This window comes from Schistocerca gregaria, chromosome X, assembly GCF_023897955.1.
Source record: "Schistocerca gregaria isolate iqSchGreg1 chromosome X, iqSchGreg1.2, whole genome shotgun sequence".
In the NCBI taxonomy this organism is placed as follows: domain Eukaryota; kingdom Metazoa; phylum Arthropoda; class Insecta; order Orthoptera; family Acrididae; genus Schistocerca; species Schistocerca gregaria.
In genome coordinates this window covers 280244739-280265897 of record NC_064931.1, presented here as the reverse complement: position 1 = coordinate 280265897, position 21159 = coordinate 280244739, and the positions used below count along the sequence as shown (strand labels likewise).

Sequence of the window (21159 nt, the reverse complement as noted above, 5' to 3'; positions counted from 1 at the left end):
CCACAATGGCAAAGGGTGAAATGTTTATCTGGTACCATTTATTATGCTCAAAAGGATCAGTGTTCTCCTGTAAGAGGATGACTAACCCTCCGTCCGGTGAGTCTAGGCTTTTTATCATTCTTATGGCATACAAGCAAAATTTGCAGAGGACCTTCCAACCATTGTCAGTACATCATGGGAGTTCTGTGGTATATTTAATTCTTCCGTTTCTCTCCTAAATTAAGTGATTTTTATCTTATTTATTTACTGAAATATTTTTGGTTAGTTCACTACCGCTCTGTACCTTGCTGAGTGTTGTTGTTATTCTTCATAATAATGAAGTGCTTCACTGCCAAATAACTTGCAATTCAGTCTTACTCCTATTCATTTAACTTGATAATGTACTTACATTTAGATTAACACACTATTATTTTCTGTTTTGAAAGAAAGAGACGAGTTTCAGCTGTTTGCCAGATTGGGACTACTGAGTAAGTCCTAAAATTCCTCATTATCACATGAAAATGACAATATCGTAATGCACACCCATTTGTGTGGATTAGTTTCGTCTATGCGTAACTAATTAACCTGTAATGACGTGGGAATGCTCATGAAGCAAAACAGTTTGAAGTGGACTGAACAAAGGCGCTATATCTAAAGTTAATCCCAAAGAGCTTAGCGCTCTTCCTGCTGAGAGACACAAGCATTTTCCACTTAAAATGCTTGTATCTACATCACGTAGCCCTACACGCTCAAAATACATAATGCATCGATCTGTCTGTATGCTTTGACGCAAGTAGTGTGTATTATCAGACAGCAAAACCTATGAAACCTGTTCTCGCAAGGTGCGAAGCTATAGAGTGATTGAGACTGTGGAAGAAAGACTCGTTCGTATGATTGTATCTATTTTTTTTTGTCTCCAAGTTAGGTGAACTGTGTTTAACAATTGTGTAAAAACTAAAATGCCATCAAATAGTGCTGTAGAAACACAATTTCTTTTTTAGCTGTATAAATTGTGTTCTTTGAGGTTTTTATATATAATTGAGGAGAAAAGAAAGCCATAAAGTTCTAAAGATCTTCTTTTATTACGTGGAAACAAACTAATAACCAATTACACGGCGGATGACACAAATGATAATGACATTATTTACACTAGATACTATGAGAACATAACAGATGCTGAGAATCTCTTCTCCTTTACATTAACATTCAACAAATGAAATTTGTTACATGAACATTTCTAAGAAATTTTTACTCAATCTAGTGCAGCTACACAGCTGGCATTACGACAAATACGCTCGAGTTCAGTTGACTCTGTGTTAAATGATTTACTACATACATTACGTTCTAAAGTAACTGAGTTAAACGTAGCGTAACAAGCAGGATCACAGCTTCTATCCCAATTGTTCTACAAAAGTAACAAAATTAGTGGTCCAGTAATTGTCCACAAAACATCGTCTACAGAAGGTTGATACTTACTTCTTGCTATAGAAACTGTGTCAGTTAAGAATTACAGTTGAGTAGAGAAAATATAGATAGTATTAGTATCGTGTACATATACTTTAAACAGAGCAAGATTTACAAAGTATTTATTATTTATAGATTTCTTATTTGTCATATTTGGAACTGAGGTGATGAACTGTATTTATAAATTTTGTCTACCACACAGTAACACACTTTCACTTTACGTAGTATACTACTGATAAATGGTTACTTCATTTCACCACCTAGTACACACACACTATGGACATTAGTGACTTGATTTCTTCCTGGGTCTGTGAAACAAAGGAAAAGAAATCTTTGTATCTAACAAATAAAGGCCAATGTCACTACCACTCAACAGTAGACACATAATGTGTTTGTGTACCCTGTCTCCGATAACATAGTGTTGCATTCTCTAAGATATATGTATCGATAAATCTGTTTCACGTTAAGAGTATTTCTTACAGTAAGGACAATTTTACAACTCTGGAGCTGCTGGATAATTGTCAACTAAAGTAATGATTTCTCTTCCATTGAGCATTTATTTTGATTCTAGAGCTATAAATAAAAGAACATTAAATTTAATAGATATGGTTCTCAATTCAATAACCTCATCATATGGTCATTGACGCTTTATCAAAGAAACTGTTGGTTGATTGAGGCTTAATATACGTGACAAGATGAGTTTCATACACAGTAACGTATATGAACATTCCTCAGCTTCATACATTGGTATCTGACCATGAATTACTATGTAATTTGAAAGTAATATTGGTAAGGTGTTTATGTGAAGCTTTATTTTGTGTTAGAAACTTTTCATCAAGTTATAAATGTATACATGCATAAGTGTCAACTTAGTGAATTAATATGTCCTTGGTATTATACTTTTGCAGTCAGTTTTTATAACTCCTAGACTAGAGTTTAAGAGATGATAGTTGGTGTTAAAATTATTTGTAGTGCAAAAACATGAAACCTAGAATTAGCTTTAACCTTTCTCCATCTACATTTGGTGATAAATTTCTGCATTTCTAATTACATTCTTCAGGACACAGAATAGATGCACCAGAAGAACAGCCATCGAACTATTGACATGGTAGCATGCTTTTGCTATTTGTGTATCTTCATTAAATTTTTTCATAAACAGAAAATTTAGTTTTATGCCCTCAGAAAACTGAAATATTTTAACAGACTCTGGATGAGATATTTCCTTTACTTGTAATTTAAGCATCATACAACTCTTTGTTCTAAATTAAATAAGTGACTTTCATTACTGTCTTGCATCAAGTTCCCATTCTTGCAACAAAATATTCGAAATATATTTATCAAAAAGTGAAAATCATCTTTCAACAAACGGTAAGATGAAAATGTCAATGTGGTGCCTAAAATGTTGTTTGAAATGTGACCTTAATTAGATGCAATGAAGAATTAATGATGATATAACATCATTTCGACAGTATCAACATTTTTATGTTGAAAAATTATACTGTTATATTGGCTATACATTTCTTATGTGCCAGCTATATACCAAACATAAAATAAGAGGTGCACCGTTTTTAAGTCCATGATAATAACGTTATATAAAACAACTTTGAAAATTGTGAATTATTATGCACTGTTGCAAGTATAATGGAATTCTAAATGTCACTTAACAATTGACGGATAATAATATCTCATTAGACTCTCTATTGTTTCTATGACAATTCACATACTTGGGGAAAACCCCTGTCCAATGCGAGCGTTTGTTATGACGTGAAAATAAACGTGAAAGTTTCATCTTATTTCATTAAGACAGTGCATCCAATAAGCCGTGCAGGTAAGATTATCCAATTTCGATATGTAGCCCTTTTAGTGGCTGAATAATAACTGGAGCAGTTATTTAAGTTCATGACCTGCTATTTCAGATTTAAAGCTCTCTTATGTTATATCTTCAAACGTGAGAGGAAATAGCAGCACTGAGGTACTGGACAATTATTTTTTCCTTCTCAGATTGCAGTATGACAAATACACGCTGGACCTACTACATAATCTTTGTAATCGTTATAGGTGTGCTTAGTTATGAAGTTAATGATTCTTGTTATTTAAAATCCCTTGGTAAAAATTTTTGGTTATTTGTATTTTTTACAACAGTCTTGTTGTTCGCACCCTTGGACACACTAATCACCACTAAGCTTCTTCTAGTGGTTGCATGACATTCATTACATGACACATGTTCTTTGTCTGATGACAATGAGATGTACTCCTTCCTCTTACACTTTTATATACTGGAATAATATTATAAGTTAAATGAACGTCAGGTAAATCTGACATAATTGCCACCTTGCATTACTTCTATGCCCCTTCCACCATCTTTCTTCTCACACAAGAACTGTTTGGGGAAACTCATTTTATAAGAGTAAAACAAAGAAATACTGCATTCATTCCTTTAACCACTTAGGAGACAAGTATTTGACAAAGTGATATTAATGACTGCAACGCTTTTCAGTTCTAATATAGAAAAATGTTTCATTTATTTCATATTACATTGTTCTGATAGCTAACCGTAAAATACGTTTTTGCTCCAATCAATTTCTCCAAATGCATTTTTTATTATGAGAACAATAAAATAAGGATACTTCATTTCCAAAACAGTAAATCGATCCGTGAAGTAAATTAATTTTGTGCCCAACACGTTTTTAGATTGTGGTATCTTCTTTCAGTTATTAATACTACAGAAACTATTTTTATTTTATGGAATTGCAAATGTATTGCCTTTCAAAAAACACAATTTTTAAACAAATTATGTTGATCTTTTAAATTTTTGTCAACCTCTTTCACTCGTTAATTAGCATAGAAAATAGGTCAACTTTCCCATAATACTTCATTTTATTTTATGGATAATTTATTCAAATCGAACGTAGTGTAACTATGATTTTAAGTTGTAATCCTTTTTAGCCATAAAAATTCAGTGAAACTGGTATTTCAGGCCATATCCACAGACACCATGATAAACAGTATGTTCTCTATTCAGCTTGCTATAGTGAAATGAGTATTTGAGGTTATATCCCACAGAGCTATATCTCACACACACCATGATAAACAATGTGTTGGCTATCGAGCTTGTGACAGTCTTTGTGCACAATATCTTGACGAATACCTTATCTGCCTAGGGGACATGAGCATTAATATCAATTGTCTTCATGTAATCTAACACAGATGCCTAGCTATTGAAAGAACATAAGCCATAAACGAATAATAAGATGACATAGTAGAAGGTTTATTGTTATAACAAATCATTTTGTCTTGGACGATAATGTATTATATTACAGAGCAGCTAGCGTAAATGTCTCATTTCTGTCCTTACAAGAAGTGCTTCAGATATTAATTACATGCCTAACACTAGAAGTTCCTGATGTTATTTACGTCTATATGCAGAAATATTCGATGTCTGTTCCAACTGGAAAGACTATTTGTCTTATTAACTATTTGTCTTACCCTAGAAACTCTTTCTTATCTAAAATGGTTTATGTTCAGTATTGTATATCTGTTAACAGAATATACTGAATTATGAATATTATCACCATATTTATTAAGTTGTTACAGGGATAAAATGTTAGGTCCTTATTACTTAATATTGCATTAACATAAATTATCAACTGAAATCATGAATTTAATTGTAATTGTCAATGATTAACAGAAATTTGGGCACATTATTCCAAATTAAGTAATACATATGATCTGTTGTGGACCTTCATCAAATGACAATGGTGTTTGAATCTATGAGTAATATTTCATAGGTTAGTGAATCAATATTAAGTGAATAAAAATATATGAATTACCATCAGAACATATGATCGAATATTTTTTGTACTTGAAAATTTCAAGTAATGACTTAAGAAACAATAATGTTTTACTGCAACACAGTCACGAATATCACACAGAATTCACTTTTGTAAATAAATGAGAATCACTTAATCTAGTGCTACAAAATAAGTGAACAACTATTTATTAGAGGGAAAAATTGCTTTCAGCACCTATATGTTTTTCAGTGATGTCTGAAAAAAATTAAACTTTCATAGTTAACGGTAAAGAGGTAATCGTAGAATGGCGCCTTGGAGAATATAAATAAGAACTTTGAGGCTTGGGGTGAGAGTTTATTTTTCGGTTCCTTGTATAGATCCTATTCCAGATATTATAAATTCGATTGTCCAGATTTTCCAGAAATTTTGTAATAAAGTATCACTATTCTGTTATGATATTCTTAGCTCTTAATCAGTTTAAATGATTGGAAATAGTTATATAAACATTGTTTACAGAGAATCTGCACATCTGAAACAGAACTGTAATATTTACTGAGGTTGATGTTTTACATGCTTGAATAAATACCAAGAGCGAGATGCAGTGAATTATCTAAAGAAATAAATTTTTATGTTTGTCGAAATCAAAAGTGAAAAACAAATTAAGTAGGAAATTGTGATGATCAGGGGGATATTGGGTCACTTAAATATTAAAAAAAAAAAACGGTGAAATCGAAGTAACAATACTTTTCCTCTTGTTGAGAAGGTACAACCCATATTCACATCGTTTGAATGCATGTGTATATATTTTTGCTTTGTGTCTCATCTTTCTAGATCCCATTTTACTTTTTTTTTTTTAGAGAAGGTTGGAGATTAAAAACGAAACTTGCTATTAACAGAAATGAGATTCGTGAAATAGAGCACTGCATACTCAGAAATATAAAGTTTTAAATTTTTGAAAGTATATGTGACTTCTAGTATATGCAGAACGAAGAAAGGTCACAGGATAAAGGGTAACGTGCAGCCTCAGATGTATAGAGGAGAAAATTTTTGAGAGAAATACAAGTCATTTAAGTTATAGTATGTGAATGAACAAAGTGCTTTTGTGTTTCATTTAACTGAAATCATATGTCAACGTGTTAGACATCAAACTGCCTACTGTTACTGCCAAACTAACATATCTGGATACATATGTGCTGTAACTAATGCCTTAAGCAATTATAAAATTCATCTGTGAGAGATATATGGCGTTAAGAATGTGGGAGAAGAAGGCATAGTGGTTGAGTGGTTGGAGGGGGGGGGGAGGGGAGATAGAAAGCAAAAGAGGGCAAAGGGTGAGGCAGTTTTTATATCCTCTTGATGTATACGTTCCACGACTACAAAGAGAAGGATGTGTGTTTCATGTCGCTCCAATATCTCCGACAGTCATTAGATATGTTGTGGATTTCTTGATACTATACATAAGCAGGCACATGAGCGCCTACGTTGCCATACAGGATACTGATGAAATTTTCGGTACTCCCTCAACTGATAGATTTTGTTGGGATTTAAAGGTACCGTCTCTGTTTCTTCAATGTTCTACAACAGTGGGAATAACTTTAACTAAAATAACAGCACTGTGTGCTGAGTTTCCAACGACTTCATACAAGTTATGAACATATCACAATAGATCAGCATAGAAACACTTATTTTCTTGGACGTCTTCAGTAGATCTTATTGGGCCCTGTGTCCCTAAATACTTCGCATGTAAGTAGTTCGATTCATAACTTAAATCACAGTTTATAGCTCGTATCATCCGTAGTAAAGTATACGTTTGAGGTGAGTATTTTTACGTCACTATGAGGAGGCACTTATCCTAAACAGAGACAACTTGTAAGCGCAGTTAACCTTAAGTTTTCCTTTCTCTTGTGGGTTAGTTTTGTCCTTCTTCTATAACTGCCCGCCAGCTTTATGTAATTGTCTTTGTCAGTTAGTGAATATATGTAGTTTTTTATCCATCTACATTCTTAAAATACTACGAAAAGTTAGTTGGCTTTTTTGTGAGTTCCTCGCATACGCTTCCAAATAACGATTTGTCACTGAACAGCAAAAACGATGTGCACAGCAGAGGCTTAATTTTAGTCTTTTATTTACCGAAATGTCATATCCTATTTCTGCATAAATTGTTCTCCTTTCAGGCTTTACTATGATAACAAATCCTTTACCATCACTTCTGTCCTAACGAAGATTTTAATCATTGGTTTCAGTGTGGTTTATATGCCAGTACCTAAATGACGGATCTACAACTCCATTTCGGGCCCCTGAGTCACAATAAAAAATGAATACAGTTGCTGTGGTGTTAGAATTGCATTTGCATGCACCGCTGAAAACGTCTGCAGTACTCGTAACCTATAATCTAAAAACACTGAACAAGTGATGAAAATTTATGTTTCTGTTCATCTCCGGCGAAATAAAAGCGAAACGTGAGGTGAGCAGATTCGGTGTATATGTGTGGAAATGAGGAACAGATTATTGCACAACGTTGCCCTTTTTCTGTAATTTATGGCTTAAGTACAGTGTGTATAATACATGGAATAGATATTTATTTCACGAAATTGGCTGTAAACCTTTAAGTATTACACTTTGCAATCTCGTAGGTATAGAAGATATTCGTCCGATAAATTTGAACTACAAATAATTCTTCATTGCATCAGATGAGGTGATATGCCATTTATGACAAAAAGGAAAGAGGATGTATCCAAGGAACAAGAACCTAAGGCCGCACATTGATATTAATTCTTACGGCACTACACTGCCGTGTCGTTGCCAATACGTTTGTGTTTGTTTGTACAATTTATTACTATTCTCTAAAAAAGTATATTTTGTGTAACTCACAGAGTAGTACCACAATAACTATCCTTTCGCCAACATATGAAAGTAACAGTCACCAAATCGAAAGTTAAACGGTTACCATTTGCTAATTTTCCGTATTCGTATGTTCTCGAAGTGACAATTTTTCGCTAAACAGTCGTGGACACTATTTCCAGAAATGAAATATCTCTAAAAATCTGTTGCAACTGGTGCAACTACGGATGTTCATGGGATTAGATATTGGTAGATAATTACCAGGCCCTTTTACATCGCAAAGTGTCGCGAAAGAGACAAATCTCTAATTCGAGACTCACAGACTATCTAGAAATCACAGCTAATACGTCGTGCTGTCATGCAGAATTTGTATTTTTCCAAAACATCGGCTGTGCATGTGATAATGACTAATAAAAAGCGTGCTGTTCAGTAGTTTGTATCGCAATGATGAAACCACGACTCAGATACAGAAAACTCGATTACGTTTTTAGAGGTCCCGGAGACTGCGCATTTAAGCAGTACACCTCGGAGGGGAACTGAGTTCACCGGGTTCTCAGTTAGTAACAGCGGGGATTAGAGGGCGGGGGGTTGTGGTCGGAGGGACTACTTACTGGGGAGGCGCTCTACTCGCGCACAAACACAAACTCGTTGTAGTGGTTCCAGCGGTTCTCCTCCGTATCCACCCCCGGCTTGAGGTCGGCGACGGATCCGCCGGCCGTTCCCGAGCCGCAAGAGCCGGCCAGCTTGAAGCCGTGCTCCTGCAGCATGTCGAAAGCCTGCTCTATAAATGAGTGCTTGAGGAAGAAGCGCGACGTGTAGCGGTCGCTGAGCCCGTGGTCGGGGTCCCGCGACTCGTTCAGCGTCTCGCCGAAGACGTCGCGGCAGAGGGCGACTCGGCCGCACACCAGGATGCGCGACAGCTTGCGGAACTTCACGTCGGCCAGCCCGTCGCGGCCGAATGCGAAGCTGCCGCGGTAGCCCACCGTGATGAAGCCGGGCGCTCCGCGGCCCTTGCCGGAGCCCGCACACGCCTGATCCTCTTCCTTCTGCGAACAAGCACACCCATCACGCTTCCGTTCTCGGAACAACACCCGTCTTTTCATCTCAAACATATTTTGACGCATGGAAATTTCGATCTCTCCATCGTTGACGATGGCATTAATGAGCCGAGCAGCAACAATGTATTATATTAGGCGAAAAGGTGAAACATTAAAGCCTACCGAGGGCTATACATTTTTGATGTTGATTATTCGTACAAAATACCGGGTGATAAAAAAGTCAGTATAAATTTGAAAACTTAATAAACCACGGAATAATGTAGATAGAGAGGTAAAAATTGACACACATGCTTGGAATGACATAGGGTTTTATTAGGACAAAATACAAATAAACAAAGTTCACAAAATGTCCGACAGATGGCGCTGGACTGCATAACGTCAGTGACTGCGCATGACAATCGTCATGCTTGGCCTCCCAGGTCCCCAGACCTCAGTCCGTGCGATTGTTGGCTTTGGGGTTACCTGAAGTCGCAAGTGTATCGTGATCGGCCTACATCTCTAGGGATGCTGAAAGACAACATCCGACACCAGCGCCTCAGCACAACTCTGGACATGCTTTACAGTGCTTATTCACAACATTATTCCTACAGCTACTGTTGAGGAATGATGGTGGACATATTGAGCATTTCCAGTAAAGAACATCATCTTTGCTTTGTCTTACTTTGTTATGCTAATTATTGCTATTCTGATAAGATGAAGCGCCAGCTGGCGGACATTTTTTGAACTTTTGTATTTTTTTGGTTCTAAAAAAACCCCAAGTCATTCCAAGCATGTGTGTCAATTTGTACCTCTCTGTCTACATTATTCCGAGATTGATTCAGTTTTCAAATTTATACTGACTTTTTGATTACCTGGTACATTGTTGATTCCGGAATACACATTCCATCGTCATATGTATTTGGAGAACTAAACACTTCTATAGGATTATTCACAAGGACATCTGGGATTTAAAGGACGATTGTACGAAAACTACAAGACATCTAGAAAACAGATACGTCAGTTAACCTCTTCCAGCTTCAGTTCGTTGTGGCGAACTTGCAGTATGGGGTAGGCAAGTTAGAATATGTGGACACCAGCGGGAAAATGCGCCTATCGGAGCACAAAAAAGGCGAATATGCTCTTGTTTAAAATATTCTGACTGAAAAGTGAGGTACCTCAAATAATGGTTCAGATGGCTCTGAGCCCTATGGGACTTAACATCTGAGGTCATCAGTCCCCTAGAACGTATAACTACTTAAACCTAACTAACCTAACGACATCACACAAATCCATGCCCGAGGCAGGATTCGAACCTGCGACCGTAGTGGTCACGCGGTTCCAGACTGAAGTGCCTAGAACCGCACGGCCACACCGGCCGTCTGAGGTACCTCTTTCTACCTTTCTCAGTCGCTTAAAAAATATTCTGAAAAGTTTTGGCATGCGAACATATTCGCGCTGTCTTTAACATGCAACTCATCTCTCACTCCCACAACCTTCCCAACTGTAACTCGCTCACATCCACTAGTCCAGCTCTGTAAGTCGCTCATACCCATCGACGCCCGCTTGCTCATTCTTTCTCACCCATTCAACCCAATTCATTGTCATTATCTCTTTGTATCTCTTTGTCACTGAGTCTTTTCTCAAAGCCAGAGCCTCCTTCGTTCTATCCTACTACTACTGCCTCCACTCGTTGTCACTGCCTTTCTTTTGCTGTCTCTTACTGCTAATATCTCATTCATTCCTTCCCACTGCTGCTGTCTCTTCTCACTGTCACTATGTCTGTCTTGCCCATTGTCATAAACACTAATTATCACTGACACTCGCCCACTTTACTTTCTCTTGATTCTCCTTCCAGTGCCACTGTCTCCTTCACTTATTTCCTGGCACTGTTTCGTCACTGTCAACTTTGTTCCATTGTCACTGTGTCCCTCTCTTTCTCTCACACTGCCACCATCTCCTTCACTCTTTCTGCACCACAGTAACTGTCTATTATCTTCCTGTATTTATTATTTTTCCACCTCTTTTCCGTTTCTCTCAGCACAAAAAAACCACAAATGTGTTCGCATGTCAAAATTTTTGGAATTTTTTTTAAAGATACTGAGGAAGGTAGAAAGAGGCAACTGGTACCTCACTTCTCAGTCAGACTATCAAACATTTTTTGTGCTCCGATAGGAGCATTTTTCCGCTGATTCCCTTCTTTTCCCTGTTAAAACAAGGAGTATCAATCATATGGAAAGAACTATGTTTTGACTGTTTATTTACGTAAAACTGATATGTCGCAAAACTAACTCTACACCTCAGACCGGATTTGACGTGCACAAAAATGTTGCTTGCGCTTCAGTACTACAACATGGGGTCCCCAGAACCTTTCTGATGATAACGGAGAAACTTTACAGCATGTTTCATCGTGCTACGTCACTTTATAAACTACGTTTTCGCCTCACATAGGATTTTACGTGTACGACTTGGATAACTTTGAACGTCTGTATCTCGGAAACGGATAAAGATTTTTTTTAAAACGTAAAGTTGATCGAGATCGGAATATTAGGAATACACAGTAAAAATTTCAGTAACTTGCTTGTGCATAGCCGTCATGGAAACCGAGCCTCGTATTCGGTACCCAAAGGACATGTTTTCTGATTCTCGCAGGAAGCGCCCAATAATTAAATTGTGGCTCCATAAACCTCTTCAGGCGCACCATAGACGACATGTAAATCAAAAAGAACCAACCGACTTGCTTCATTTGACTAAGGAAGTGTGTAATATTGAAACTTTGACTCGTGAGATAGTAACAGTAAGCCGATTTTTCAGCTAGGTACACAAATGGTCCCTAGCTGAAGGACTATACAAAACACTTGACCCTACCTTTATATTACCAACAAAAACCGAGGTATGGGCCCTCAGTAAAGCCAGTTTTGATACGCGGCGTTTTGGAATATATTAAGTAGTGCATGCTGTCGCGTGCGTACCAGCACAGCGGTTGAACAAAAGTACGGAAAAACGGCAAGAAATGCATGCGTGACATAAATGCAGTTGGTAGCCAAGACTGCAGGTTGCGCCGTTGTATTTGACTACTTACGGCATCTGTACAATGTCCTCGATACGTTGAAAATATGTCCTTTGTAGTTCTGAGTACATTATGTCGGAGCTAAGTGAATTCTAACTTGGGCAAATTGTTAGTACTCTTATGGTGGGTGCTTCCGTAACCAAGGGAGGCGAACTATGTGATGTTACATGAGCCACCGTATAATATTGATATCGCATACATGGGAAGCTGAAGAAGATCTCCACTAAGTCACCGTGCGGACGAAAGTGCATGTTGTATGATCTTGAAGGATCAAGAGGACTGTGACGAAAAATAACAGGATGACAGCTACAAAAGTCATTGGAGAGCAGAATGTCAAACTCGCGAAGCTCGTCAGCATCAAAGGGAGCTACAGAAGTAGGGAATTTCAAGGTGAGCTGGAATTCCAATACCACTTGTCAGTGGTGCAGAGGCCCGTAAGAGGGACAAGCGATGCCCTAGGCATAAAACCTAGAATATGGTTCTAATGGCTCTGAGCACTATGGGACTTAACATCTATGGTCATCAGTGCCCTAGAACTTAGAACTACGTAAACCTAACTAACCTAAGGACATCACACAACACCCAGTCATCACGAGGCAGACCTAGAATTTGGAGTAATAGAAGAAAGGCATTTGGGCGGATAAGTCTTGTTTCACACTGTTTCGATCTTTTGGCCGAGTTTACGTCCCAAGAGTGAAATAAGGCGCCGATTCTGTATTTGTGCAATCATATCGTGGTATTCCATCGACTCCATGGTTACTCTGCAGCGATGCATCACTGCCAAGGATTATGTGACTTTTTTGGCTGATTAGATCAATCCCAAGGTGCACTGCTTGTTTGCTAATGTTGATTCTGTGGTCCCAGACGACGAGGCATGGTAATGTATTGTGTTTTTGGAACTTCTATATTTCTCTCCAACACCTGTATCATCCACTGCATATTGTCATACGGTATCGACAGGCAACGCAACCAACAGATTCCGAAAGCGGGCTGTTGTGGCCCCTTACCACGACAGTTCGTGTCACTGACGTCAATGAATTGCACACCCGAATTGACGTTTGCTGCGACACAAACGGTGCCTATACTGAACACATTTTAAGTGAGTTAAAAACTTGGAGAGATGCTCGATCCTCGGATAAGTGTCTATTTTCTATGTATCACGCAGTTTTTGAGCAGTTGTCTTATGGAAACCATCAGACTCTTATGGACAGCAGTGTATATCGACTCAATGGAATACGTCCATGCGTATATGGCTGATGATACAAAGTTATACAGAATTATAACATAAGTAAAAATCACGTCACGTTTTTAGAAACATTATTTTTATTTTGTTCTGCGAAACATATAAAATCAAAACCGACTGTCCAGCTTACCAATCAAAACAGAGGTTCCCGAAATCAAGTGTTGAAAAAACTTTTTTCAAGTGTAGCTCGTTAATTTTTCCCGTCGTGGTAAAGTAGATATCGTCTATACACACGTGGACGTATTATACAGAATCGTTAAAGACGAGGAGGGTTCTTAAATACATCTGATGGTGGAATATGAATTCCAGAATAGATCGTGTATGTTGCATGAGTAATCAATAAAGCGGAGAGTATTCTTTCACATGATAAAACGCATGAAGTTGCCTGCAGTCCATTTTTATGTACCAAAAAATTTCAGTAAATTAATTACGAACATCCAGAATGAAATTTTCACTGTGCAGCGGATTGTGAGGATATTTGATTTTTCCGGGGAGATTAAAATGGTGTGTTAGATGTGGACTCGAACCAGAGAACTTCCACGAGTAAGCTCGGAACTTGCAAAGGTCCCAGTTTCGAATTCCGGTCCGGTGCACAGTCTTAATCTGCCAGGAAATTTCATGAACAACTTGTTTCCATTAACTTATTATTATTCATAACATGTAGCCATCAACTACATTATTTTAAAAAATGAACCTACTTCTTTAGTTTTTAACTGTAGAACAATAACAAAGACACAAATTCTGTGATGTAATTGTTTGGTAGGTCTGACTACAATTAACACACTTAAGAGCCAAAGAAATTGGTATACATGGTAATATCGTGTAGGGCCCCCACGAGCAAACAGAAGCCGGCCGAAGTGGCCGTGCGGTTCTAGGAGCTGCAGTCTGGACCCGCGAGACCGCTACGGTCACAGGTTCGAATCCTGCCTCGGGTATGTATGTGTGTGATGTCCTTAGGTTAGTTAGGTTTAACTAGTTCTAAGTTCTAGGGGACTAATAACCTCAGCAGTTGAGTCCTATAGTGCTCAGAGCCAGATAGAAAACAGAAGTGCCACAACACGACGTGGCATGGACTCGACTAATACCTGAAATAGTGCTGGAGGGAATTGACATAATAAATCTATAAATCCACAAGAGTACTAGGGGGTGGAGAACTCTTCTGAATAACACGTTGCAAGGCATCCCAAATATGCTCTATAATGTTCATCTCTGCGGCGTTTGGTGGCCAGAGAAGGTGTTTAAACCCAGAAGAGTGTTCCAGGAGCCATTCTGTAGCAATTCAGGGCGTGTGGGGTGTCGCATTGTTCTGCAGGAATTGCCCAAGTCCGTCGGGATGCACAATGGACATGAATGGATGCAGATGATCAGACAGAATGCTTGCTTACGTGTCACCTATCAAAGTCATATCTAGCATATCAGGGATCCCATATCCCTCCAGCTGCACCCCACCCCACACAGTTACATAGCCTCCACCAGCTTGAACAGCCTCCTGCTGACAGGCAGGGTCCATAGATTCATAAGGTTGTCTCCATGCCCGTACACGGTCAGCCGATCGATACAATTTGAAAGGAGACTCGTCCGACCAGACAACATGTTTCCAATCACCAACAGTCATATTTCGGTGTTGACGGGCCCAGGCGAGGCGTAAAGCTTTGTGTCGTGCAATCATCAAGGGTAGACGAGTGGGCTTTCGTCTCCGAAAGCTCATAATGATGATGTTTCGTTGAATGGTTCGCACGCTGACACTTGCTGATCGCCCAACACTGAAATCTGCAACCATTTGCGAAAGGGCTGCACTTCTGTCACGTTGAACGATTCTATTCAGTCGTCGTTGCTCTCGTTCTTGCAGGATCTTTTTCCAGCTGCAGCGATGTCGAAGATTTCATGTTTCACCGGATTCCTGATATTCACGACACACTCCTGAAATGATCGTACGGGAAAATCCCCAATTCATCGCTACCCCGGAGATGTTGTGTCCCATCGCTCGTGTGACGACTGTAGCGCCACATTCAAACTCATTTACATCTTGATAACCTGCGAGTATAGCAGCAGTAGCCTGTCTAACAACTGCGCCATTTTTTTTGGCATGTTGTGTCCAGAGGGTGATCGCCTTTGGCGATTTTTGCTTCTGGTGTGGCAAGGTGTGAGAAATGGTTTCACGTTAGTGTGTGTTCACTTGCAAAGGAACTTGGGCTCTCTATGGGTCCTTGAGACCTTTGAGGGTAGTCGTACGAGTGGTGGACAGTAACTACACCGAATAACTGAAGATTGCATCATCTGTGATGGTCCTGTGGGGCTGCAATAATGGCTCCAGACACCTTGTATTTGTAGTAACATTGTGGTAGGGCCTGGCCTACACTCTCAAGTTGGCGGATATTTCCCCGATACTCGTCTAATTTGTGAAAAAGACGAGTTGCCTGGTCTTTTGTCTTCTCAGTGACGTGTTTTTCTCCAGTCAGCTCCTGTATTCCTCTCGTCCTGGACAAACGAGAGGCGCCTAGACACAAGTGCACCAGATACTTGTTGCCTTATAGAGGGTGTATCATAATTAATTCATAATTAAAGGCGTAATCGCACACAATTGAAAGTACATGATGCTACAAGCAAAAAAGTCTCAGTAGGGTCGAAAATGCATACCTTAAGACCTACGAGCAATTTTTCATCTTCGATACTGTGAAGAAAATCTCTTCTACTGCAAGATCTTGGCTTTTCACAGTTTGGCAAGTAGAAATATGGACCAAAACAAGAATAAATTTCTTGTAATCATTTTCTCTAAAATGCGCACCTTAAAAGTTATGAGCAATTGCTCATTAGAAGAGTTGTGTTTCTATGTAGTGAAGATGAGCACGCTCTCATAGCTCTTAAGGTGTGCATTTTAGAGCACATGTTTACTGGACATTTTTTCTTGTTTTGGTCCACATTACTATTTCCCAAAATATGGAAAACAAAGAGCTTTCAGCAGAAGAGAATTGCTTCACAGAATCGAAGATGAAAAATTGCTCGTAGCTCTTAAGGTACGCATTTTCGACCCTATGTTTACTGAGACCTGTTTGCTTCTAGTATCGTGTACTTTCAACTATATGCGTTCACGCCATTAATTATGAGACACCCCGTATAGGCGTTGGTGACCGCAGCGCAGTATTCTGCCTGTTTACATATCTCTATATTTGAATACGCTAACCTATACCAGTTAATTTGGCGCTTCAGTTTAGAATAACAGTTCATTGCAAATTAGAATTTCTGTATTGTATTGTAATGGCTAGAATGACGCGAAGCCCAGAAAGTCGAGTCACTCTCAGTAGTAATATGTGTTGCTGAAATAAAAGAGTCTTCATCATCTACGTGTTGGTCTTCTTATGATTTGAATGAGGTATAGTTTTAGTGTATCGAATTATTTTATGGAGTTCACCGAAAGATATTTTAAATACTGTGTTCTTCAAACATACTCTGATCAGCCAAAACATTATGACCACCGACCAACTATCGAAATAAACCCGTCCAGGCGATAGCAGCGTCACCTGGTGAGGAATCACTGCTACTCAGACCAACAAATGGCGCGTATAGTAGCAGTGAGTGGGATGTCCGTGGGTAGACTGGGAAAGGCGCAATCTTTCTGAGTTTGACTGAGGGCATATCGTGATGGTCCGGAAGCTCGGCAGGAGCATTCCGGAAACAGCGCGCCTTATCGGGTGTTCGAGGAGTTCTGTGGTGAATGTCTTCAACACGTGGCGAAACCAAGGTGAAGCCACGTCCAGATGTCGTGGAGTTTGGCAGCCAACCCTCGTTACAGATATCGGTCGCCGTGGTATGAGCAGACTGGTAAAAGGCAGGGAACTGTGGTGAAACTAACATCACACTTCATTGCTGGGCAGGGTAGAAGTGTGTCTGCACACGCAGTACACCGAACACTCCCAACGATGGGCCTCTACAGCCGACGACCCATGCATGTGCCAATGTTAACACCACGACATCGGCAACTACGATTGAAATGGTCACGTGACCATCGGTACTGGACGTTAACGTAGTTGCAGACCCTTGCTTGATCTGATGAATCCCGATACCTTCTTCGTCATCCGAAGGGAGGGTGCGAATCCGTCGTCTTCCAGGAGAACAGCTCCTTGAAATTTGTACTGCAGAACAGAGACAAGCTGTCGGCAGCTCAATTATGCTCTGGGGAACATCCACGTGGGCATCCGTGACTCCAGTAAAGCTCGTGCAAGGCACCATGACGGCCAAGGAGTATCGTACAATTGGTTGCAGACTACGTACAGCCCTTCATGATGATCAAGTTTCCCGACGATAGTGGCAGTTTCAGCAAGGTAATACGCCATATCACAAGGTCAGGAATGTGATGGAGTCGTTCGAGGAACACAGGGGCGAGTCCAGTTGATGTGCTGGCTCCCAAACTCAGCAGATCTGAACCCGATCGAACGCAACTGGGATGGGATTGAATGTGGCGTCAAACCTCAACCTCTCCTTGCCCTGAATTTATGGGAATTAGGTGGCTTCTATGTGCATATGTGGTGCTAACTGCCTCCAGGCGGCCTACAAAGGCTTCATTACTTCTATGCCCGACCCGTCGCCGCTGTTATCCGTGCCAGTGGTGGACATACCGGCTCTCAGGTAGGTGGTCACAATGTTATGACTAATCAGTGTATACTGCGTGAACCACCAAAAACTGCCGAACTGGAAAGTGCTATCGATGTGCGGTTTTCGCAGAATGGATTGGTAGTCGGGGGCTCGTATTGTTAGCCAATCAACAGATTGTAATAATATTTATAAGTCTTTTTTTGCGCAAACATACACTATTTTAAGTCGAACAATTCTTACTGAAATTAACTAACTAAAAGTAGTGTAAATTAGAATGACAGTGGTGTTTCTTGCAGGATTTTAGTGTGAGTCGTTTACGAGATATAGCATTTTGAAAAGTTTAGGCACCGACACTTGCTTGCGTAGTTGCTAGGTACGATGTTGTTTTACTTGGTTACAGTGTGCTTGTGTGTTCCTTGAGTACACTGCGACTTGCTAGTCACTTAGTGTGTTACAGTCCAAGCGATAGGTCGTGAGTGGACGATTGGATTTACCAATGTAGAAAACACCGACATGCTTATGGTGTATGGATGTGGTAGGAAAAATAGAGTTCGTTTTTGTATTGTGTATGTGGCATGATATTACAATTGACGTTAGCCGTATCAGTAATTATTTATCAAATTTTTTAACCAGTTACATGAAAGTGGTAATGTAACACCTAGACAACGTAACAGGAGGAAACAAGTGACAGCAGAAGGACGGGGGTGGGGAGATGAATGTTCTTGCTGGTGTTGCATTTGATCCACACGTTAGCTCCCGCGAGATCGCAAGAGGAAGTGGCATGAATCAGGCAAGTGTGCTACGCATTCTCCATCGACATAGGTTCCATCCCTGTCGCATATCTCTGTCCAGAGCTGCATGTATACGATTTTATGAATCGTGTTAACTTATGTACGTGGGCATTAAGACAGGATACTCCTGATGTATCATGTATCTTGTTTAGTGATGAAGCCAAATATGGTCAGGTTAACAGCCGAAACATGCACTACTGGCCTGCTGACAATTCCCGTTAGCTTCGTCCACTGAGTGGAAACCTGTAGTATGGGGTAATGAGCCATCAGCTGACAGACTCGTGTTTCATAGACGGAATACTGAACGTGCACAAGTATCGCAGCCTCCTAAAAGACCAACTTCCACTGATGCTGGATACGTTGCTCTGCACACTAAGTGGAACCTATGGTACTAACATGAGGGCTCTCCAGCCCATAGTCCACGAAGTACTACAACACGTCTTCACGAATTTTTACCAAATCGTTGTACTGCTCCCAGAGAACCTGTACATGCCGGTCCATTCCCTGGATTTGACGCCTGTAGTCCTATTCTGTGGGGAAAGCCGACACATTTCCTGCACGGATATACGAACTACACCCGATGATATGCAACTGAACTTATTACTGCAGCCTACCCAGAAATCTCCGATGAAATGCTAGCTCGTGTGCAACAGTCGTTCCGTACCAGACTGGAAGCATGCATTGCCGCTGCTTGTAGTCATTTTGAAAGTAACCTGTAATGGTCAGCTGTCTATTTCTAATTACTGATCAGGACCAACATAACTAGTGTATGCACCTGTGATGTTCTTTAGAGTGTACTACCACAGTTATAGTACAAGTGTCGGTATGCGAACTTTTCAAAGTACGGTATCTCGTAAAAGACCGGCTCGCACTAGAATCCTGCAACAAAAATCACTGACATTCTAATTTTCCCTACTTTTTGTTTGCTAATATCAATAGGCATTATTCTACTTAAAAAGCCTTTGATTTTACAAAAGTACACTTTCTAAGCTTTATTACAATCTACTATTTTGTCTAAAACTGACATGGTGGGACCGTGGTTGTGTACAATTAACCAGTCCTTATTAATACTGCTATTTATTTGAGTAAATAGTACCGTAACCGGTTTCGAACTGACAAGTTCATCATCAGACGGCTGTTCACAAGATTTACAAGATGCATTTTACATAATCGTCAGTTTTTGATTTTTATTCTTCCACTGTAGCGAAATATTCTTGGTGTGTTGTCAGTTCGAAACTGGTTACGGCGCTATTTACTTAAATAAATAGCAATATTAATAGTGGCTCGTTGCTGTCTTCTTCTTTGTAAGAATCAACCTACATTTATTACAATCTGTTAATTGGCTAACAATATGAGCTGCTGACTACCATTCCACTCTGAGAAAACAGCACATCAACAGCACTTCCCATTTTCTCAATACTTGTGGTGCAAGTTTTACGTGATTCACCCTGTACAGTTATTATATCGCTAATATTTTTAGGTATTCAATGCATTTTATTAAGGAGCTATCGGCTGACGTTGTATTAATTTACGAAATGTGACATCAAACTGCACCAACAGAAAAACGTGGGAAGAAATAGTAGTGTTTAGTTATTTCCAGCAGTTATGACTCTGAAAGTGTAGTTTACAAGGAGAAATCGGAAGGAAGGAGAATCAGTATAATGTGAGACCATGTGTATATAACTACAATAACTTTGATGACAGTCTTGAACACGACCCATCGTGTAAGTATTTAGAAGTAATACTGAAAAGCAACACTAAATGGGACGATTACAGAAAATGACAATTCAGGAAGTTCACTGGAAGACTTACATTTGCTGTGTTTTGAAAAAAATGCAACGAATCTGTAAAGCTAAATAAAATGTAAAGGTAAATAAAATTTTCTACTGTGGAAAATTCTACTTTACTGTTGCAGTGTTTGGAGTTCTTTCCACGTAAACGTAACAATAACTATCTAAATAATCTTGAGTCGCGCTGCTGAGATCGTACCCCATCCAAAACTATGCTTGAGGAATGGTTTAGGAACTTACATCGGAATCGTTGGAAGGCAGACTACGTAGATCTCTCGTCACCCTGTTGGTTTGATTAAGAGACCGTGTTTTTGAAGAAGACTTTGTTATGACAATTACGCTGTCACCATCGTATAACTCGAGTATAGGGCATAAGAATAAAATAAACGAAATTAGGGTGCATACAGAGACATTTAGACAGTGAATTTTCTCCCCCACAATAATCGAACCGAACAGGAAATAAATTTGATAATATTTGTGCTATGTACCCTGCGCCAAGCATTATACAGTCAGAGGAAATATTTACGTGTAGGTGTAGAGTATATTACTTCACATTGAAATCGGTT

At 39.4% G+C, this 21159-nt stretch overlaps 1 protein-coding gene across 1 annotated transcript in view; it reads right to left on the bottom strand.

The window, feature by feature from the left end:
- Positions 1-1042: 1042 nt before the first annotated feature.
- LOC126298531 (BTB/POZ domain-containing protein KCTD12) overlaps positions 1043-21159 on the bottom strand; it is a 113247-nt gene continuing 93130 nt past the window's right edge. The window contains exon 2 of the mRNA XM_049989892.1: positions 1043-9121. Within this exon, the coding sequence (XP_049845849.1) occupies positions 8699-9121 (423 nt within the window). The 3' untranslated portion in view covers positions 1043-8698. The remainder of the gene's footprint in view (positions 9122-21159) is intronic.